At 41.4% G+C, this 24356-nt stretch overlaps 1 protein-coding gene across 3 annotated transcripts in view; it reads right to left on the reverse strand.

The window, feature by feature from the left end:
- Window positions 1-24356, reverse strand: part of HMG20A (high mobility group 20A) — a 39018-nt gene that overhangs the window by 12459 nt on the left and 2203 nt on the right. For 2 of the 3 annotated variants that reach the window (XM_054516229.1, XM_036389525.1), the window contains exons 2-4: window positions 5494-5586; window positions 3263-3410; window positions 1690-1905 (exon numbers count right to left, since the gene is read on the reverse strand). In XM_054516229.1, the coding sequence (XP_054372204.1) occupies window positions 1690-1905; window positions 3263-3410; window positions 5494-5582 (453 nt within the window). In that variant the 5' untranslated portion in view covers window positions 5583-5586. Of the gene's footprint in view, window positions 1-1689; window positions 1906-3262; window positions 3411-5493; window positions 5587-24356 lie in introns of those variants that run through there. The other variant, XM_054516228.1, reaches the window with a different exon arrangement.

The raw sequence follows: 24356 nt of genomic DNA on the forward strand, positions 1-24356 counted from the left end.
GTTCCAAATACACACTTGTTTTCAGGCCCCACAGACAAAAAGCACCACCAAAAACTTGGCACATCTGAGAGGTGAGCAAAACATCATGGCTATTGCAAAGAGCAGTGTAAAGATGAAAGAGCCTGGTTTTAATTGATATAATCTATCTGCTTTTTAGGTAATAGAAAACTTTTTTAAATTTATATAATCCGTCTGCATTTTGGTTAACAGAAACCTTTTTTTATTAGCCTGAAGGTATTTCACACATCTGCAAGACAGAATGAGCTTAGCTGGAAAATTCTTTAAGGGAACTGATGAACTGAAAAACATTTAATGAATGGTCAGAAGGCTTACTAATGGGATCCTTTCAAGAAAAAAAGTCGCCTTCCCAATTTTTTCTCCAAATGAGTTTAAAATTCAATGAATGTAAGAATTAAATCAGTGAACCTTAGTCACCTAGTATTCTCTAAATCATCAAGGTAATACCTGTAAGTTATGATTTCCATACATTTGCAACAGATGACAATAGTAACATGCTGGATTGAGCTGCAAATTTGGTGATGCTTTCGGGTTGGCACTGCTTTTGGACATGTTATTTCTCTGTAAGATATTCTTTTTTTTCCACCTCCAGCAATGCGTTGCTGAAAGGGCTCAGCAGTCTTCCCTTGACCTGCTCTGAGTTAGAAACTTACAGCTTTACTTGAGGACAGATTCCCTGGGGATTTAAAAAGCAGCATACAGAATAGAGATTTGAACTCAATTTCCTTTTTCAGGTTAAAAATCTGCCTGACACATGATAAGAATATGTTAAAGTGCAGGGGACAGAGGGGCAGATGTCTTTTACCCTTCTCTCCCAGCAGACATTTTCACCACCACACGACATCGTCTCCGTGGATGTAAATTTCCAACCTTACACAGGAGCAATCTTGACTTTTCTCTAAGCAACATCATTCTCACTATCCCTGCTACCAAATCAACTGCTTTGCCTTGCCACATATTTTCCATTATGGTTCGGTCACAGTGCCTATGCACCATTCTGTATCATCTCTGTAAGTGGTATTCTACAAGCTTAGCAAAAAGCAACAAAAGGAAATCTTGTTTTTTTGTGTCATCTGATTTTTCATTACACCCTTAAGGTATTTTTAAAAGTACAAATATGAAGATCAAATTCATATGACAGCATTCAGAAGCACTGTGATTTAAAAACTGCTTTGCAGAAATCTCCAACTGGCAATCAGGAGTGGACAGTGAGACATCCATTAGCAATTAACCCATTAACAAGGTTCACTCCAGAAAGTCCTAAAAACCATCTCAAACACGGCCTTGGAGCTTCATTCACTTGTCAGATAGTGCAGAAGGCCACAGGACTCCCAGCTAGGAGACATCACATTCCATGACTTTGGCCTTACAAGTCTCAGATGTATCTGAGTTGGTCCAGCAGAGTTACATCCATGGATCACATGAACTGTGGGATGTCTCATTAGAGCAATGCCCCCATTCTGGATGTATTCTTGCATTACCTACAGGACACAGCTCTCCTCAAGTCACCCCTGAAGCAGATGCCATGGCCCTGCCAGGACCCATCATGTGAACCTGTGGCCCTCATTTTGAAATATCCTCCTAAACACGATTTCAACCAACAGCCTGTGTCACCTTCCTCACTAAAGAACATTCCCATGTAGCAGCAAGGACAAGGAAGTGCAGAGGTACCCGCTTCTCCTCAGGGGGCAGCTTGCTCCACTCATTGCCCAGCATCCTGGTGATCTCAGGGAAAGGCACCTCCGGCCGCTTCGCCCGCAGCTGCTCCCTGCGCTCGTTCATGAAGCGCACGTACCCGGTCAGGGGCGACTTGGGGGCATTGCTGTCCCGCAGGGGTTTCTTCCTCTTCCTCCCTTTGGCCCAGCCTCCTCGTTTGGTTCTTTGCTGCTGCAAGATGAAAACGAAGGTAATTCAGGCTGAGTGAAAATAACCCCCTCTGGAAGGAATAAACAACTTCATTAGGAGTACATGGCTGCAATCCTCTCCATGGATGCAGCTTTCCAACCCTACTTTAGAGATATCCTGACTTTTGCCTAAACAAAGCCAACCAAGTCTCACTGTGAAAAAAAAAGTAGCTTACAGTTTCTCCCAGTCCACAGGGACAAGAAACTAACATTGGCATCAACTTCTGATTGTAAAATCACAGGGACTGATAATCCACAACATGATCATCTCAACTAATGCAACTGCAAATATTCTTTTATTACTTATTTGCTTGGTTTCAGTTATTCTCACCCTCACATACCCTCCCCTGCAAGTCATTTACTTCAATAGGTTTTTTGGAGAGATTTTGTGTACTAGTTAATAATAGATAAGTAGTCATTTTGCACCTTCCAGATCTTTGTCCTTCATGCACAATGTGCTCAAAATGTGGCTGTAAAGACAGTAAACAGGCTACTCTCATCTGCTAAGTAGATTGCCTTTCCCAGTAACCCCCTCCAATGGAGCAGCAAACAAACTCCAAAAGGAGGCAATATTGTAAGATGTGTCTGAGACACACTTGTGAGTTCACAGGAATAACAACATTATCACTCATCCTCTTGGCTTCAAATTATTTCTACAGCAAGCTCTGGACAACACTATTTTCTAGTGCTATGTACATACAACTATTTTCAATACTTCTAATCTTTCCCCAGATCAACATGTTCCTGCCATCATGTTACTTTTTGTTTCCCTCCTGGAATTTTATTACTCAATTAAAAAAAGGACCTCACAGCTGAAAACAAACTACAAGGGAGAATATCAGATACATCTATCAAAAAAAAAAAAAAAAAACCAAACCAGAAAACCCCAAAACCACTTCCTAGTGCAACTTCAGGTCCTTCATGATTTAGTCACCAAAAATCAGTGTTGGATGGTACACAAGGTATAGTCTAAAGCAGTAAAAATACAATGGTTTTAAAGACCTCAGTTACTACCAGAACATTACAATGGTCTCACTTTGCTGGCTCACAAGAGAGAAGATCATTTGTGGCAGTTGAAGATTCAGTCCTGAATGCAGCACGAGCCTGTGGGCCCCTCTGGCTAAGCTGAGACCCATGTGCTGCTCTCTGCACAGTCCAACTGCCAGCTATCTGTGTGCAGCTGTGCAACACAGGAGGAAATTAGGGAATCGGAAGATGAACATGGCAAATGGATAAAAATTTGTGATCCTATTAAAAATAAAATCCGAGCAGGTAAGACAATATAATGACAAAATTCTATGCCTTTGCTTCATTGAAAAGTTACTATTATTTCATCTCACCTCCTCCTCAGGCTTCTGCTCAGTGGTTTCAGCAGCATTAGAAGACTCATTTTGCTGCTGCTGAGCCTGTGACAAGTCCTCCACCAAATCTGGGTTATTTGCAGGCTGTGAAGTTCCACCACTGAATGAACTCTCTGAATTAGCTAATCTGAAAAAGCACAGAAGTGGAAAACAAAAAATTTAATCATCATTCCTAAATCACTTCCTCCCTAATCTTCTAAAACATGTAAAAATGTTGCAAATATATTCATTCTCACACTAGCAAGAAAAATGGGATTTAGAAGTGATTTTTGAAGAACTGGCTGTTCCATCCAAGCAACCACTATAACTACCACAGCTCCCATGGACTTTCAGACCCAGTTTGATTTTTAAAGTGGTATTTTGTTTCATTTTTGGTGAAGCATTTGCTCACACAAACAACTCACAGGCAAGTGAACGTTTGCATCAGAAACCAGTCAGCGTGAATCTATCCTTTTTCAGAAGTACCATAAGGAATTTGAAATTAAAAGTTTAATCATCAACCAAGATACACCTTTCTGGATGTATTTAATATATTTCTCCACAAATACATGTAGAGATCTGTGATTGGGTATGATCTTGGCTTGAACTTCATTCCACATACTCTCCTGTTCATCCACATGGGTATTTAAACACAATTATGACTAGGTCTCAACAGGCTCCAGAATGGCCCTAATTTAATTTTGCTGCAAGAGTTGTATCAATCTACCTTATTTCAAAAAAGGGCAAGATGGCTGCAGGCAAAAAAGAAGAGCAAACGTGCAGAAATACTTCTGAAGGTAGACTGACAGTGCTGAACACATATTTTGGGGCAATAACCCCATGGACATTCTCAGCCCTGTGCTCAGTAGGCAAATTAATGTAAAATTTTTGGACTCATCTCAGATTCTAAACCCTTTTTGAGACTAAAGAATACTTGGCCTTACCCCGTTACATTCATGAAAATTCCTTTAACAGCAGGATATGCTTCAAGTCTCCTTTGCTCATTTATTCCACTCTAAAGCTACTCATGGCTATGGCAAATTTTAAATATTCAAAATACCTGTTCCTATTAATGTAGACTACAGCTATAAAAATTTGATATATATTAACAGAATTGTTATTTGAATGCCCATGGGAATATCTGTCTTCAGAGAGAACAGCATATTTTCACTACTCACTACAATCAGCAATTGTGACATAATTACTGGTAAAGACAAAAGGGCTGCAGAGATCCATGGCTGACTTTGAGACCACAGATTGAGCTCACATTACTGACAATTAGAGAGGGACCAAGGGAACAGAGCAGACATTCTCCCTTAAGTTAATTATATTTGGTATGTGTCAGAAAGAATAGGAACAACACAGCTCTGGATTCACTGTTAGGATTTGAAGAGTGTTTCAGTTTTCCTCTCCATTCCCCCTTAGCAGAGAAGTTCTTTAAACTACACCTACAGGAGAAACTTCATGTGATGCAGCCATTTGCAGCAAACACTGATGAAAGCTCAGCCAAAACATTAATATCTCTTAAACACAAGCCTCATTTGAACATGGACCTCATTTGGCACCAACAAGTTTGAAGTCCCAGATAAGTAAATCCAAATTTAGAGTGAAAGTGTTCACATACATTTTTACAGGGCTTTACCTGACTGCAAAGTCTGAATTTTACTGTTTGGTGCTTTGCAAAATGGAAAAGAAGCTTTAATTATAAAAACATAGCAAAAATTCCATGTATTCTTAAAAGAAAACTTCTCTTGGCAATTTGATTTTAAGAGGCCATTGCTGTAGTTTCCAAAAGCAGAGTCAGACTGACAAAAATGAGATATCAGTGTCAGTGATCAGTTTCACAGATCATTGATGAACATTGATGATATCCTTAATTGAAATCATTTACTTAGCAGAGACCACTATGGCCCACAGATACTTCCTCCCTCTCTGTTCCCAAAATGTCACTTTCTTAAGACTGAAATCCCAGGGATTTACCTTTTAAAGCTAAGAGACACTAAAGAACAGTTTGTGACCACTTCCATCAGTTCAGAAGAGTTCTGGTTTCTCCTAAACAGGACCCTGTGATCTTCTATCAAGGCCAAGGGCACGTTGCAAAATGGAATTCTGTCGGGTTTATTTCTCTTATTTTTACAAATTACTCAGAATACCCTCCTCCACTGAAACGATTTCCCTGACAAGTGCAGAGATAGTATCTACCAGCTGAAGGTGAAAAAGGAGTTACTTACCCAGTTACATTAATTTCAGCACCTTCCTTAGATCCATCCTCATCTGTAAAAAGTGGAGGAAGATTGGACCCAGCTACCAAGTTCTCCATACCTCTGGGAAAAAGAAAACCAAAGATAAAAAAGGTTAAGTTAACTATGTCATTCTCTCCCTTCAGCAGTCCTTCAAATCAAACATCATAACACAGCAGGAATTTTTTACCCCATGAACCACTTGGCCAGTGCCAGCTGATGGCTTCAGGACAGATCCTGTGCTTAGGGACAGAGAACAAAGAGCATAAATGACACTTCAATTCTGAGTTTCCATGTTAACTGAGCTCTGTGCCAGTGTTGCTGGAAATCCCTGCAGTTCTGTTTTATCCCTCAAGACAAGTCCTCATCCACCATACTCAGCACACAGGTAGGTAGATCCTGCTCTTCCAGTCCACCTGCCTGATCATTCCTCACAGTGCACCCTTCAGCAGAGCTTTGTTTGACCCCAGTAAAAAACTGAAACCAAGTCCTCCCTGAAATTTCAAATTAAGATTGCACTAATAATTTCTTGTCCAGATTTTCACAACTAATCTATGTGTGCACAGAACACAGCTATTTAGAGTACTTTATCTTCAATCCCATAGAACTGTTGCTGAAGCAAATGGTTTAAGGACTGTGTATTTCTCATTGAATACAAACTACCCCCAAATTAGAAGTAGTTCCATTTGTAAGCCTGTGGCCTGTCATGGGAATTTAATGTCAGACATGAAATCTAAAACCTAATTAATTTACCCCCTTCCTTACTAAAATACAAAAATGTTGTATTTTTAGTGAAAATAAAAACAAACAAAACCAAAAAGCCTTAATAAACTCACTCTACAATTATGAGTTGCCAGTTCAGGCCATTTTGAAGGGCCATACTACTTAAATTCCTGTTCCTTCAGTTTCAGAATCACCTTTGATGAGCAGCAGATACTCCACTCAATTCCTGCTGTCCCTTTCATCCAGAACACTGGGGCTTTGGGCCTCGAGGGACAGAGGAGAGCTATCACCCTGTACTGCTCTCTCCTGGCTTGCTGCTTTCCACCCAGCACTGAAATCCAAGTGATCTGAGAAGAAAATCTTGCTGCATGTTTTGAATATTTGATGTGTTTTCCCACATCCCACCCCAGTTCTAAAGGTAGATGTTTTCTACAGACAGAGGTAGAAATGCTTCTCGCATCTTACAGATTTTGCAGATCAATATCACAAGTACAACATGGCTGACATTCATCCTTTTTTCTTCTACTTTTGCAGCTGCTGAGATCCTTAGAACCACCCTTAAGCATCCCATCATCCTGACTCCTCATCTGGAAAATAATTAAAGCTAAGCAGACTATTCCTGGGTGGTACAGGCACTGATCTCTAGCAGAGGAACACCTTTACTTGTGCACAGGAAAGGTTCACCCAGGAGTGAACAAACTGAATTCCTGCTCTGCCAGTACAAACCAGGGACTGGGTACAGTTTTGGGGGCTCAGCCTTAGAGCTGAGGCACAGCTGGAGACTGAGCAGCCAGGGGCACCCAAGATGCTCAGGGCTCTGAAGCAGCTGGCCCAAGGGATGCTGAGGAAATGGCCTTGCAAAGCATCAGGAACAGCCTGGCACAGGGGCCCAATCTGATGGAGCTAAAGGTTCTGGGGGGAAGTGGCACAGAGGACAGAACCGGATTCTCCCCAGCTCTATTGGCTTTGCAGGCTCAGGCTGGACACCAGGATGTGTTCCCAGAGAGGCGGAGTCCAGCCTGGCAGATTGTAAATGCTGAAAGCTCTTATTGACCCAAACCAATGCTGGCAATAGTCTTGCTCTGAGTGGGAGGCTGGACTAAGATGACCTCCCTCCAGATGTCCCTTCCAAGCAACATCTGCAGCTCTGTGAATCACAGCTCCACATTATGGGGTTTTTTTCAAATACCAGCATCTCTGACAGGAAAAGAAAGACAACTCAAATAATATAATGCTGTGAGGAAAAGTAGTGAGATACTCTGCTGAAAGAAATAGGATTTAAATCTTTAAAGAAGGCAAACAATCCTTCCTCACACACAGAGAAAAGAAACTACATAAAGGCCAGGACTTTATGTATCACAAGAAATCTAAAAATTCAAGTGATTTGAAAATTATGCTCTTCACTGCCCAGGAAGTTCTTTAAGCACAGCTTCTAAACATACAACATAAATTGCTTCATGCAGTTATCATCTAAGAGGGAAATTAAGTTCTGCTTCATGGTGCACAATATTCATCAGTCAAAAATTCTAAATTATAATTTTCAAAAAAGGAAGCCTAAGCAATTATGCCCACTGTGACCTTCTCACCAGGTCCTGATCTGTCTGCTTACAACTGGCCCAAGCTCACTTTCAAACTGCAGGGAGACAGCTGGACACCAACCTTACCAACATATAAACAGAACACAAACACAGGAAGCCACACGTTTTTTTATTTAACCCATATGCTTTAGACAGTAACTGTTTCAGAGGATGCTGACCCACATCCTAAAGAAAAAGTAACATCAGTGAATTTACAATGGCTTCTAATCAGTTCCAGAGAGCAAGGAAACAAAACAGTTCCCCTAAAACTCACTGAGAGCAGATGGGAACCTACAGAAGCCTTTCAGTCCCATTTCTCAGGGATAACCTCCTATACCTCTGCTCCAAAATCATTACCCACTTCATTTCAGCCCCACTGCAGAGCTCCATGTTCATTGAAACACATTTAACTAAATTCAAGGCAACAGAAACAATGTACATTTAGTTTCCTAGTAGCTCACACATATACCCTATTTTCATTCTTTAACTACATCTACCCAAATGCAAAAACAAAACTGAAACTGCAGTTAAACCCTAAATCCTACCAGCCCTACAGTTCAAGGCAGAGAAGCCTCTCCTCCAAATAAAGCAAATAATTCAAACTGGAGCAGCTCTGGGTTCACTGTACTGCTACACCACTGGCTGTGTTGGCTCAAGAAAGCAACCAGCTACACTTGAATAGAGAGACTGATTTATTTATTTATTTACAGCAGTATTTGACAGGATTTCAAAGGTTCAACTAACACATACATTGGCATTAGTTAAACCTCTATATGAGCCTAGAAAAAATCCTACATTATCAAAAAGTGGCTTAATTTAGCTTTTCCTTTGCCTCTCTTCCCTGAGCAATCATGACTCCATGACACAGAAAGTGGACAACACTATTTGGTAACTTTCAGTTTAAATTTTTCAGCTGGACACTTTGTTTGCATGCCACAAAGATCATACTTACACAAAATGGTACAGAGTGTACCAACATGGTCTGACAGAATTACTCAGGAAATGACAGCAAAACTTTTACAGCATAAAGATCTAAGTGCTACTACACACATCAAGGATCAAGCAGTGGGTAATTAAACACCATTCAAAACCAGAATATGATTTAAATAACCTTTCTTAATTTCTTCTCACATTACCTTTTGCAGGCCATGATATGTAATTATTATTCTAGTAGTAAAGTAGCCAAGTTACATTTTGCATCGACTGAAAGCTACCATGTGATCAAATTTCCAACCACACTTGTATAGCAGAGAGGAAAACTCAGAAGCAGGTGGCTTTAAAATCAGGGTGAGAACAAATCCATGGCTGGAGCTAGACAGAATGACTCACTTTTCCACAGCATTACTGTGCCTGCACTGTTCACAGTACAGGGCAGCACATGTAAGGACATGACAAAGTTCAAGGGCCTTTTATACATGCTGTAAATGAAGGGTAAAATTTACCCACAGTCAAAGCATCAGGAACAGCAAAAATGCCATTTAAAACGTGCCAACAATTTTATCCAGCAGAGTCTGGCTGCATTGCTGGGTGTCAGGAGGCAGCTGCAGGGCCAGAGCAGCCCCTTCCTGCCCCTGGGCACTCCGGGCTCACCCCCCCCCAGCCTCCTGCAGAGCCCAAGCACAGCAGTCACTGCACACCCAAAACCTTCACAGCACCTGCTGTGCCTGTGCAGTCACACCAGCAGGGACAGGGCTGGGCTCTGCAGGGAGTGCACAGCCCTGGGCACCACTGAGTCACTGGCACTGCAGGCTGTGCACAGCCCTGGGCACCACTGAGTCACTGGCACTGCAGGGTGTGCACAGCCCTGGGCACCACTGAGTCACTGGCACTGCAGGGTGTGCACAGCCCTGGGCACCAGTGAGTCACTGGCACTGCAGGGTGTGCACAGCCCTGGGCACCAGTGAGTCACTGGCACTGCAGGGTGTGCACAGCCCTGGGCACCAGTGAGTCACTGGCACTGCAGGGTGTGCACAGCCCTGGGCACCACTGAGTCACTGGCACTGCAGGGAGTGCACAGCCCTGGGCACCAGTGAGTCACTGGCACTGCAGGGTCTCTGCACAGCCCTGGGCACCACTGAGTCACTGGCACTGCAGGGTGTGCACAGCCCTGGGCACCAGTGAGTCGCTGGCACTGCAGGGTGTGCACAGCCCTGGGCACCAGTGAGTCACTGGCACTGCAGGGTCTCTGCACAGCCCTGGGCACCAGTGAGTCACTGGCAGTGCAGGGTCTCTGCACAGCCCTGGGCACCAGTGAGTCACTGGCACTGCAGGGAGTGCACAGCCCTGGGCACCACTGAGTCACTGGCACTGCAGGGAGTGCACAGCCCTGGGCACCAGTGAGTCACTGGCACTGCAGGGTCTCTGCACAGCCCTGGGCACCAGTGAGTCACTGGCAGTGCAGGGTCTCTGCACAGCCCTGGGCACCAGTGAGTCACTGGCACTGCAGGGAGTGCACAGCCCTGGGCACCAGTGAGTCACTGGCACTGCAGGGTGTGCACAGCCCTGGGCACCAGTGAGTCGCTGGCACTGCAGGGTGTGCACAGCCCTGGGCACCAGTGAGTCACTGGCACTGCAGGGTCTCTGCACAGCCCTGGGCACCAGTGAGTCACTGGCAGTGCAGGGTCTCTGCACAGCCCTGGGCACCAGTGAGTCACTGGCACTGCAGGGAGTGCACAGCCCTGGGCACCACTGAGTCACTGGCACTGCAGGGTCTCTGCACAGCCCTGGGCACCAGTGAGTCACTGGCACTGCAGGGTGTGCACAGCCCATGTCACCAATAAGTCACTGGCACATGCACACTGATTTCCTTCTCATCCCAAGGCCAGGCCGAGCCTAAAATGCCCCTGAACACTGGGAAAAGGGAGAACAGTGTTAACAATGTTGCCTTTTCAATGGCTACATTACAACAGATAATCTTATGAAAAATAAAAAAAATAAATTACTAAACTCTTTAGCCATCCAATTACATGGTAAGATTATTTATTATGGTTAAGCATATTTAAATATGAAGTCAGCATCAGAAATCCAACTTACAAGCTGATTATAAAACACTGCAGGAGTTCCAATTACCTCATCACCAGCTCTAGTTTTAGAAACGTTACTGCTGAGTGAAGAATTTTTCTCCTCAAGTCTCTCATCCCCCTTTGCCAGAGTAAATATGTCCAAATTTTACCATTTAGAGGCTAACAGATTACAAAAAACCAATCAATCATCTGCTACATCACAGAAGAGTCACAGCATTCCTTATCTCAGCATCAGAACTCAAGCACTTCAGAATGCAAACAATCTAAATGCAGATGACTGAGAAAAAAATTCAGATTCACGGAGAGAAAAACCAAAAACGCAGAGGACTATCACTTCCTCTGCCTCTCCACAAGTAACCAGAACATCAGAAAGAAAACCCAAGTCCATCTCCTATTAAAACCACAAGGTTTTGGAGCTGTCAGAGGAAGTTCAGACCCTCTGACAGAGCCTTTTCTTCCATCAAGCTGTAGAAGAAGCTCGATATCTAAAATACTTCACTGTAAAAAATCAGATTTTACTTTTTCCCTAAAGGCAACTCATTAGACGAGGGGTTTTGTGACTAGGAAAATTGCAAGCTCAACCTAATGGGACGAAGGTTTTTCTGTCAAAAAAAGTTTTTGTCAGAAAATACATACCAGAGAATAGCCAACTGCTTTTAGTTTTACTTCTTGCCAGTAAAAACAAAGAAACACCAGACCAAAATAGAGACTTGTAGGAAAAAATTCCAGAGTTCAACTGCATTTCCAAGCAGCTTAAGGAAAGAAGGGAAAGATGTAAAGCTGAGGTTTATGTTTAGTTTAATTGGGTCTTTGCAGCAAACACTAACAAAGCTATTCATACTCTGACCTTAGAAACAGCTGTCAAACATCTGCAAACATGTATTTTAAAAACACAGGTGTTCAGTTCTGCAGTCTACTCTAATTTATATGAAGTTTTAGGATGAGGCACATACAAGACATCTCTCACATACATATAAATATATATATATATATATATCTGTGTGTAAAACCTTGCTGATGTCTGGAATGGAAGCCACAGGAAAGGAATATACTCAACTCTCCGGACAAAGGCAAGAACAGTCCCACGTTGATTCTCTCCCTTCAAATACATGAGTGAAATTTTGCATTTCAAATAAACCAGCTTTTAGATCACTTCAGGGAAAACAAAAGCCCACAAAGAGATGAAAACTAATTGTGCTATAGATCCCTGGATAGCTAAAGCCAGTAACTGTGGTTACCTCTGGTATGCAGAGGGAATGCTTTGCTATCTAGGCCTTCACTGCAGGTATTACACACCTATGGATTAGGATAGTTCATTTTATTCTGAATTAACTTTGTTCATGATAGCATCAATTGCCATTTAAACTAATACCAGTAACAAATAGAATTCTGCAAAATTAATTTAATTTGTGTGTTACAGATCTCACATGAGAACACAGAAACCATTCAGATCACAAAAAAATAAGTCTCAAAATAAATCTTGAGAATTTTTTTCTTTTTCATTAATCACTCTACCTACAGTAAGTCCAACAGATGACTGCCAGGGATGGGAGCAGGTTTTGTAATCTGCACATAAAAATGCCTTCAGAAATTCCAGTTACTATAGGCAATTCAGTCTTCTTCACCTGCTCTGCCACTTGAGAACTCCTCTGGGAGCTGAGGACCTCGTATTTCACAGGACAAAGTGTTCCAACAGCTCCTTTCCCATTAAGGAGGCACAAGGGGCACCCCATAAACCCCACAAGCAGCAGCTCCAGTGTCACAAACTGGAAGTGCCTGGAACACAGAGACTGCCCACAGCCCATTAGCCAGAAAGCACCCAGCTCCCCCAGCAGTGAGCAGAGGTCACTTCCCTTCAACACTGGAGCTCCATTCCTCTGAGCATTTATGTCTCTAAGAGTCAATCACCCGCTGTTTGTGCAATGCAAACATAAAAGTGCCATAAGCAAAGCAGTTATTAAAAAATGTAAATGAACAGACTGAAGTTTTTCATGGTGTTTACCCAGTTCAAACATTTACCAGCATCACACCAGTGAAATAAGAAACAGTATTAATTAATGCAGAAGAAATCACAATTTTTAGATAGCCTTAGTTGTGCAAAAGAACAGGCATATAAATCTGAGCAACAGAACTGCTATTAGCAAATACTTTCTAATAGCAAGGATAGTGAAGAACTGAGTTGGGCTGTTTGTTTCTAATCTGGCCCTAAACCTCTCTGGTAATAGTTTAATATCTATCAGAAATTCAAGTTTGAAGGTACATCACATGAAGTGAACCAAAATCCCTTTCAGCCAAGGCTCTTCTTGCAGTCCCACAGGGGTACCATTGATATCACAGGCTAAGATTTGTAAAGGCCTTGGAAACACTCTGATGGAAAAACTAATAAGGGAAGTGAGCACAAAGGAACAGACCAGAGGTTCATGTAAGCATCAATACATCTGTGGACACTGCTTACAAAACCTTGTCTGGATTCCTGAAAAGAAAAGAAACAGCAAAAACAGCCCAGTCCTGCCAAAGCATCCTGTCCAGGAACAGCAGTCAGATTCTTTTACCACTGTTAACAAGATTTGAAAGCTGTCTGAGTTCACAGACAAAATGTGTTAAAATGGATCCGAGAGGAAAAGACTATACCAATAACAAAAATTCAGGAAAATATAAAAAGACAAACTTTGTGCTCTAAACCAGGCACATTCCAGGACACCCCTCTCAGCACCAAAGGGAGAGCTCACAGAAATTTTAAAATCATACAAAACCCCGCTACTTCCATGGCTCCATAAAAGAATCAACTTAAATCAACAGCAGAATGTAGACAAGTTAGAAAAAAGCTTTCCCTGTACTCATCTTCATCCAAAAGCAAGAGAAAAAGACAATAGTTAGCATCGTGAATGGAAAACAAGGGAAAAAACCAACAAAAGCATAAAGCCACTGGAGTGGTCTGACTGCTCTCCAGTGCTAAGCAATACACAAGAGATCCAGAGATGCATGTGAGGGATGGGATTTTTGCAGGCAGAGGGCACAGTTTTGGAACACCTCTAGCATAGATAATGAAAATAGTTCATTTTAGAGCTGAAGTAGCATTGAGAAAAAAGCATCCATGCCTGCAGTGTGCCTAAATATCCTAGGCTGAGTGCTTGGAACAACAGCAGCACATTTGCAATACTGCACCTCATCCTCAGACCGTCTCCAGCAGCCCAAAGAAACTGCTCTGAGGGCAGTGGTGAACTTCCTCCCGCAGCCTCTTCTTTGTGCATCTCCTGTCACATCACAGGCAAGAAGGCAAACGAGGTGAGGGAAAACCCAAAAGAGCAGAGTATCACTGCCTGGGGCTCGGAGCCAAAGAGCAAAGAAGGACGTGGCAAAAGCAAGTCCAAGACTTCATCTCCTCTTCCAAGTCCCCTCTTCCACAGCTGCTCCTCATAGGCTGGAAACAAGAAACTGCAGGTGGGAAACATGCACAAGCTTTGAAAACTAGAGTTGATCAAAGCACTCAATAAATTTAGCCCTAGAAGAGAATGTAAATCTTTTCAAACAGGTTGATGACTGAACAGACATGAGGATGGAGGTCTCACACAACACTATGTCTTCAAGCACTTGCACTTGGAAAGATTCCTAATTTATGTTTAGTTACAAGTGTTCTGAAAGATATCTGGCTTTCAGGTTTAGTATTTACCATATTTAGCAAACAGCAGATTTATACTGCTTTTACATTTCTTTTGCATGATTTCATTTCTCTATATATTTGTTAAGCAAAAATGGTTCCTCTGAGCTAAAGCAGAAATATTATCCCAATACCCCTATATATGGGTAGAAATGCACAGCTGATTTAAAGGTCAGAGAGGAAATCTCCCAAAGCTAAGAATACAACCAAACTTCAGAAACAAACTCTGAAGCACTACCAATCTTAACCTTTATTTTGGACAGCTCAACTAATTGTTAGTCTTTGCTTGGTTTCTGAGATCTTCAGAGTGCTGAGGCTCTGACCTGAATACACATCATGCAATTCTTACTGCAAAAAGAAATAAGAACTAAAGTCCTTGTGATCCTTGCAAAAGGTCAGCACCACTCTGCTTTACACAGCATTAAACAGTGGGAAAGTGGAAAAACATTTCTATTTTCAAAAGTGCTACAACATGGATTTCACCTCAGTATAATATCATAACCTGAAGTTCATTGCCTTGAGCAGAAACAAAGCCAACTGGTGGAAAACAAGAGTTCAGGCACTACTGTCTTTTTTGATTTGTGGAGCCTAAACATTTTACAACAGAAGTGCAAGCACAGAAAAGTTACATTCTTTGATTACCTTCTGCACTCTGTTAGAAGTAAGCACACAGATTGGCTGAGGATCAAATACCACATTTAATCCCCAAAGTTAGCTCAGGAGCTTTCTGAGTTAGACAACTGCCTTCTCAGTCACCAGCACTCCCTTTTCATTTAAAAAGACTCCTCTGAAAAAACACTCATTTATATTTTGCTCCTCCCTACTTCTCCCAAAACAAAGGCAAAAAGGCATGATATTGCTTTTTAAATATTATATTTTTAAAAGGTCTTTAGATTTTATGAAAACTTCAATCATATTTGAGTTTATAGATGTCCCAAGATAAAACATTTATTACAGTAATGGAAGCTTGTTTTTCCTGGTCTTTAACAGTCTCCCAAAACAGCATATTCCCACCCTGGAACTGTTTCCTGACCTACAGAAAGGGTCATCTATGTATAACACAGACAAAATATGGCCAGAGCATTCCAAAGCTCCGTGGTAAGAGCACCAAAAAGAATTCAGCAGGTTCAGTTCACATCTGAACTCAGCTGTGTTTTTCATGACAGAAGACTCAGAAGGAAGCATTAGGTTTGAGTGAAGCCTTACCTGACTGCTGTAAGCAGCACACGCTGATCCTTCAGCAATGAGGACACCCCCAAACACACATCACCACTCCCACTGCTGCCTGATCAGGAGCAGCAATAAGGAAACCTCAGAGCAGGTTGTACTGTGTAAATAAAAAATCCTGGCAGAGGACACTGCACCAATCTCTACCTAACACCTCCCATCCACAGCACAGCAAGCCCAGGTCTTGGAGTTTAGCATGTAGGAAACAAGCAGTTTATTATTTGAAACTGTGCCAAGTAACCAAGCTGAATAGGAAATCCTGTCTGAAATTTCAGTTTGTAAAAATTGTGGCTTTTGACAATTGAAGTGTATTTCATTTACAGCTAACAGTTCAATTAACAAGAAGCAAAAACATTCACTCACTTCACAATTAAATTTTCTTCTACTCAAGTATCCATGTCTTAATGAGCATGAACTCATTTGTATTCCTATTTAAAATGCCTTTCTCAATAACACTTGTGGCATCACATAAATGTTACACATTTTATACACAAGTATCCCCTAAGCATACAAAAAAATTCTGAAGATTCCAACTAGTTTTGCTGATTAAGATTACCCAGCCAAGCACATGCCTAGCCACCACAGTTCCTTTGTCAGCTGAAGGGGAAAAAAAGGGAAACAATGTGAGAAAGGTCCACATTTTCTGCTATACTGAATTAAGCCTACTCCCAGAAATCAAGGAATACATCTCTTGCATCATTCAAATTTAGTGATTCCAAGTTTAGACTAGAAGTGGCTTCTAGAGGTCGTTTGATCCCAACACCTACTCAAAACCAAGGTGAAGTCATCTTTATGGCAGACACCACGTTACACTGTCTGACTCAAATCCTGATCAACCCTGATTTAAATCATCAAATGCCCTCAACTGCTTTGGGTTTTTGCTAGGAAGGTTACCAAGAGCTGAAGAAATAAGCACTGCTTACTTTCAGGACACAGGGAAGGATGGAAGACAGGACAAAAGCAGTTGAAAAAGCCCTTAGAGTGGCCAGAGGAGCACAGGTGTATCAGACAACTCCTCCAGCCCTGACAAAGATGGAGGGACAGGAGAATAAAACAGCACAGGAACAGAGAGAAGGTTTTCACTGTATTCATCTGTTAACCAGAAAATCCATCAAGAACAACCTTAGCAAGGAATCCAGGATCTTCCCTCTGTGAGGCTCGAGCTGGACTTCCAATACTGACCCTAATCAAAGACTCCCTCAGCCTTTGAGTTAAGCTCAAGTTTACTCTTAATTCTGAGTACAATAAGCAGTATTTACCCCAACTCAAACCATTTCAACAAACTGTAAAAAACAATGACAAGCTGCCATTTCCAACAAAGTCCCTCATTAGGCTCACTTCACAGAACCCAACTTCCAGTGATTTCAAGTAGGTTTAACTCAATAGCAGCTTCAAACAGGTTTTCTTTTCTTCAAATGGAAAGCTTAGCTCAGGGCTGCTGTGTTTGCTACTCCACTTGTTCCATCTGTCCTTCAAGTGGAAGGCACAGCAAAATGAGCTGCACACACTTTCACTAGATGATAGGGACAGATGACTGAGGGACCAAGAAGATATTGTAACATCAAGCCCTTCATCGCCTATGAGCAAAGGAAGTTCTCATCTCTACCTGCCAGAGGATATATTGTTATCTGCATGACAAAAGGGCTTTAAATCTCAAAAGAAATAGTCAGCACTAGATGAAAAATTGAAGAGACATTCTGTGCCAAAGCTGGATTATGAATCACCCACTAACACTCCTGCCACCAGCAGCATGAACCCATCTCTGCAGTGATACCCAAGCCCTACCTCAATAACTGCTGCAGTACTAAACACACTCGTAACCCCCCTCTACATTCAACACCCAAAAAGCAACTGATTTGTCACCTGTTTCACTGATTTGACACCTCTCTATTCTTTCAATAAATTGCCATTCTAGGTCTTGTCTGGTTTTGTCAATGCTGTTGTGCTTCTTTGTATTTCATTCACCTTTAAAATGCTAAATTATTTAGCAGTCTCAAGTCACAGCAAATGCCAGGAAACTCCTTTATCTGATCTGCAAAACCTCCAATTGCTCAAATTTCTGTATTTTTAGTTACAATGGTATACAAACACATCCACAGACCTGAGATGCTACAAAGCAGTTCAGAAGCAGAGACACTCAAGTCTCAAAACTACAAATATGACAGACACATTTCCTATTACAGACTAACAACTGATTTGAGTAAAATTTATCTACAGGACAGACATTTTCTAGGTTAGAATGTATTGCTGCACTAGCACAATCCTGACTCATCACTTGCCCAGAATCTTCTACTGATCAGTCACTGAAAACACCCAACCATGCACCAGAGCTAGAGAGCAGCAGGTCCCTGCATTTACAGAGCACCACTCAAATGTCTCCAGGAAAAGTAGAGACACTGAGCTGACAAACATTACTGATCTCAGACTTGTGAATAAGGAATTGCCTCAATAAAGAAATTGGATCAATAGAGAAAACACACTTTTCTAAAGTAATTCACAGAAGTCTATAATATAAAGACATGAAGATAAAAGCTGAAGGCTATCTTTTTTTAAACTGTATCCAGCCTTTAGTATGCATTTGAAATCTGTCTTCCCACTCTTCCTCACTATAAAAATGGAAACCCTTTGTATGTGGTTATTTGAATATAGTAGTTTTCCATGTAACAGCAATGTGAGAACAAAAACTTGAAGAACGTGCTGCAAAGTTCCTTGTGATCAGTTATTTTCTGCATGCCTTGCAAATCCTTCCTGATAAATGTCTGCTCTGTAATTCCCTTGAGAAATACTTTGTTGAAATGACTTTGGGACAGAATGCATGTTTTTACAAGTGGCAATAAAATGATATAAATAACTTGCCTAAAAAGATCCAAACATGTAAAGTGTATTTCTAATAGAGAAAATTGAAGTAAGCCATCTGTAACAGAGTTCACAGCTTTTCATACTTGCAATGAACTTTAAGTTTTTTAAGGTTAAAATAATATTAACAGAAAAGATTTCTCAAGTAAGAAAAGTATCTTTGATATTTGGAAAATTTTCACATCACTACACATTCAAAACAATTCGCATAAAGTCTCACAGTCTAAGTTTAATATGCAGTTAACAATGCTACAGGCTTTTATATCCAAATGTAAACAGAAGAACAATCTTATGTCAAGACAAAGACCATTGGGTTAGTTTAATACAAATATCTGCAAAGTTTTTGTACGTTCCAAAAATTTCCTGGGCTGGGATTAGAAAAGTTTATTTCCTTATAAAAAAAGCTGCAGTACAGCCACAGGAACAGGCCAGAGGGGATGAGGGTGATCACTGTGACCCATTTAACACCAGGCACTACCCTCTGCTAAAAACCAGAAACACAGAGGAATTCAAACCTTCATCATGGTTTTAAAGTAAGAAGCATCACTACAGCAGCTGTCCCACGTGGCACTTATGCACACAGTAAATTTGTACAACTTCTTACTGCAGCTGTCATGGAGATTTTGTTATCATTTCACAGGTTAGACCCTATAAGCTAAGAGCCTGTATCAATAAACTCTGATTAAGTTGTTATTTGATAAATGTATCATTTCAAGAAGTTAAAGCTGCACCTGCCTGTATTTTTAGGAGTTAAAATATGCCTTAAACTCATGTTCAAATGGATCTTTTTCCAGTGTTCTAGCAACCCTTTCTGAATTCCAAAGCAGCTGCAGCAGCACCAGTGCCAGCTGCAGCAGACACGTGTTCTACCTTGCCTGTTCAGATTCTTCTGTACTCTTATTTATACCTAAGGCTTAGCTGCTCAAGCTTCACTAAATGCTAATGTTCCCAAGCTGGATTATCCTGTCACCGCCAACACCTCCTCATGTCAATGCTGCCAAGGAGGCTTTCCCAGCCCACACCTGTCCAGAGCTGGGCTTGTTTTAATGGCACCAAGTATCAAGTCTGGTTTGCTTGAGTACATTCTTTAAAAACAGAAAGCTGAACCAGGTTAGTCAAGCACAACTACTGAAAAAGCACTTGTCACATTACCTCTCCACAAATAACCCAGAAGTTTTAAACTGATGGCATTTTGTTCAAAACCATCAGCAAGCAATATGAATCATGCACTATCTGTTATTCGAAATTGACATTTAGAAAGCAGGGATCAAACTAATATGATTCAGAAGCTTTTCTCTCACCTCTTTCCTATATTCAGAGCTTTAAGAAAAAATATTTGTGCTTCTACATTACAAGTACATGTTTGGCGTTAGTGAACAATTTACAGGATCCTGGTGATGTCACACGATTGAGACACAGCTCTCAACTGACACAGAATGGGAGACCAGCAAAATACTGGTGGCCTAAGATGGAGGAGGCCTGAAAATTGTATTTCTCTAATGGCTCAAGCTTTGCATATTTTGATACAACCTAGATTTTGATAGTTTACAAAGCAGTAACTGGCTGCTGCAAAGAGGAAGGTCTTGCCCTTTCCCCCTTTCTCAGCTGGTTACAGCTTATTGGACATTTTACAGAGCTACTGAACTCCCTAACTCTTCCCTTTGGGAGATTCCCAGGAAAGAGAGGAGGCTCAGGATCTCCAACTAGGCACAGTTGAAAGGAAGGGCTCAAAGAAATACCAGAGCTAATTGAAAAAGAATGTGCATGGGAACTCCCACTGCCATGCGTGGTAAAGTCGTATCAAGCCTGAAGAGCCACCTCCAATCACCAAGATAACTTTTGGGATTTGTTCTGCCAGCAGTGGGCTGCAGTTCTCACAAGACATCCAGAGAAGCATCCAGAAGGATCCTCTGCCTGCATGAAGACAAGCCAGGTGCTGGAAGGTGCAGACAGCAGCTGTCCACTGCCTTAGGCTATGGTTTCACTGCAGCCTAAGCCTGTTGAGCTACCAACTACTCCTAGAGCATCATCTTTCAGCCTGGCACCTGTTCCCTGGACAAACCACATGGTGCTTCAGCATGCTGAAGAAACAGAAGAGCATTTAGTTCATTTACCAAATTAGTTTATGGCAAATGAAAGGGTGAAACGGCTCAGCAAAGGATCCAACAAGCAGCTGGCAGAAGAAAAAGGGATGTGAGTAACACAGCCAGGAGTTAGTGATGTACATTGCTGTAACTCCACAGGCTGCATTCAGCTCTCCCCAAAATTCCACTGCTGCCAGAAACGAAGAACATTTGAAGCTATTCCAGTAACAGAGGGCCCCAAAATAGTCTTAAGTGGGACAAAATATGATTACAAAAAAAATTAGGGTTATATCATTAACTGACATGACTTTTTTCCCCCTTTCCAATCTAAAGCAAACGTTTATTCTCCTGATGAAAGATGAGATTCTTTCCCATAAGTCTGGAAAAAGAACTTCAATTCTACAATTCTGATTAATTTCTTATTATTATTTATTATACTGGCTTGTCATATCTTACATGAATTGCAGCAATTTCTTATCTCAAGCTCAGCAAAGAGTAGTTGGAGTCTATTCTGTCACGTTTCCCACATATTGAAACAGTGAGGATTTAGTCAAATATTGGTTATCTCAGTTTCATTTCAGCAGCAGCATGAGTCATGTGCAGTAGCAGCTACAACATACTGCAGTAAATGCACCCAGAGCCAGCACAATCTCTGCTCCAGAGATTTTAGGAGGTTACCTATGATGGTTACTGACTAGATGTCAGGGCTGGAAAAAAATGCATTCCAATATGCCAATATTTCAGGACTTCTGGAGACTCTGAACCTTTGCTTCTCTGCTCTAGAAATCCCACAGAATTTGTGATTATTGAGATATTCCAACAAGATGTTTGTATATTTGAAGAGGTGGTAGCATTAAACTGAATATCCTACTTCAGTAAGTCTTACTTTTTTATCCTTTAGGTATCAGGAGGTACCTTTGTAAATGTCCTGGATAAGAGAAAATTCAAACAAGGCAGACTGCTCTTAAAGCAAGACGGGGAGAACTGGGGCAGAAGAGCAGCACCACAGCCAGGGTAGAATACAAGTAAGGAAACAACACCCCTAAAACGACAAACTACAAAGCTTGTACTCCAAGCTTTCTCCTCTCACCTCCATGTGCCACTATCCCGCACTGGGAACACCCTCCTGGCTCCCCAGTTTTCCTGTCAGAAATGCAGTGTTAGCAAACTCCAGATTTGGAAGTGTGACAGAAGATTCACAGTTTACTGTTTCCAGCACCTTGCTCTGTGTTATCTGTTTTCTGTCCTGTACAGTCTCATGCCATTACCAGAACTTGTTTTGCACAGCTCTCTCTCCACTGCTTTCCCAGCTGTGGAGATTGACACTTGCCATACATTGCTAGGCACAGCACATCCTCCATATTGGTATGGGGCACTGATGCTGTTACATCAGGAACTCAGCCTTTGCTGAACACAGAATTATGGCCTGGACACCAGCCTGAGATTACCTAGCCTATTCTTACACAAAGTCCATTCTCCCCAAATCTCTCTCATTTCCATTACTAGATGTTTTGCCAATTACTGGATTTCAGCAAACAATACTCCAAAGTTAAGAAGAAATACACTGCCTTATATCCAAGGCTTCAAAACAGCAGCCACGGGAATTCCAAGAGGAACAAATAGTTTATTTCTTAAGTAACAAACACAAAAATTCACAAAAACCCCACTAATTCATGCCATACTACTTACCTGAAATAAAAGGAACTACAGACAGACACAGCCAAGTCAGACCTGCTTTAACCACCATTTGGTTAAGACTGAGAACCCCTCCAAACAAAGCCTGGCAAGTTCTACAGATGACATTTTGAAGGGCAGTTGAAAACTGCTGAATTTCTTTTGGCTGCAAACAATCCCTCAGACACCACCGTATAATTAAAGCTATGAATTTATCATCTTTTCATATTTGAACACAATAATAAAACAAAAGTAGACTTTTCCCCTGTTAATTCACTAAATTGCTGAGAAATCCTCTGTGTTTTGCACTTGTTAGGGGAAGAAAAAAAATGGAAAAAAGGATCCAGAAATAAATCCTGTCAGTCTTAAGCCTCTTGAAGTCAACTAATAACCAGCACTTTGACTACCCTCATTCTCTTATGCACTTCACAGGTTTTTGTTGTCAGCCACAAAGCCTTCTGCCACTCAATCTTGTGACCAAACCATCCTTTGCCATTTTCATGCTATCCCAGTATCCTGAGCTGCAGGCTAAGGGTGCCCACTGCTCACCTCATTACCTATCCCAGCCATGATGCACAAAAGGCACATTCCAATGTCTTAGATTTCCATTCCTTTTTACATGAAGAAACAGTATAAACAATCCAAGTCACAGGAATTTCAGAAATAGTGAAATATAAGATTTATTTTGCAATTCACTGTATGCCAGGAGAGATGTATGGTCCAAAAGACTGAAATCAGTCAGCCAAGTCAGCTTTTGCCACAGTCTCCTGCAGAACAGTGCAGGATTATTTGTTTCTAGGATTAAAATCATTAATGAAGGCAACACAGCACAGGCTGTTTTTAACATATTTGCTGTTAAAACACTCTAGCCAATAATGCTCCTAATGTTTCTGAAAGACAGGTTTTTTTCCAAGTACATCAGAACTTGCAAATGTAAGGTCTAGGAACAAAAAAGATTTCCTAAAACATTTAGAGCTTGGAAGAAACTTGGAAGGTATTCCACAGTTAAATGGTTTTGTTTCCCTGTACCACAGAATGAAGATTTCTCACAAATAAACACACTCAAAAGTAGGTGCAGCTGCAACTCATCAAAAGCTGTCCTTGTCAAAGTGGTACCAAGTAGAGCTTCAGAAATCAAATGTCAGTCCCAGCTTTGAACAGCTATAACAACAGCTATGAACAATGCAAGTTATTCCTTTAACAAGAATTAGTCATCTGTGGGATTAATGTGCATACAAATAGCTTTACCATATACATCCCAACAATCCCATTATGCAAGAGATTAAAACAGACTAGTCTGGTAATATGCAGATTTGGAAAGGACCCACAAGGACCACAGAGTGCAAGTCCAGCAAAAACCAACAGGTGCCATCAGAGCCAGCAGTGCTGCTGGTGGCACTGGGCAGGAAGGAGCCACAACCCCCCAGTGTGGCCAACACTGCCCATCCTGCCACGGAGCCTGACCTACAGCAATAAAGCTTTAACTGACTGTGTATTGCAAATGGCCATCAACTAGCCTTACCTGCTTCCATAAACCAATCCTCTGGAAAAACCATAATTTACCTGCTTCCAATCCTCTGGAAAAACCAGGGGCTTCTGAAAACCACCTACACTTAGTAATTCATACCTTGTGAACACTTTGTGTGGAAGTGTGTTTATTGATCACTCTTCTTGTCTTAAAAATAGCAGAAGCTTAACAGCTTCCATGAACACAAGAAACATTTTCCCTCTCTTTCTAAGGGAAATCACTGAAGTAAAAAAACCAAAAATCTAGAAGGAATGCAGAAAGCAACTTCATTTTGGGACTCCCAAGCCACTCACATTATAAATTGAAACAGCATTTTATTAAAAGGTACATGAACAAATGGGGAAAAAAAAGACAACTTTTCTGTATTCACCTACTGCCTTCAAAATTGTAAAGGCCTGTTCCCTTGAGTCACCATCTCTCCCATAGATCACTATCCAGAGTATCTCCATTATTTTATTCTCTAACAATTCCTCACAGCACATGCCACAACACTCAAAAAACCCC

The sequence above is a fragment of the Molothrus ater genome, chromosome 13 (genome assembly GCF_012460135.2).
Source record: "Molothrus ater isolate BHLD 08-10-18 breed brown headed cowbird chromosome 13, BPBGC_Mater_1.1, whole genome shotgun sequence".
Lineage (NCBI taxonomy): Eukaryota > Metazoa > Chordata > Aves > Passeriformes > Icteridae > Molothrus > Molothrus ater.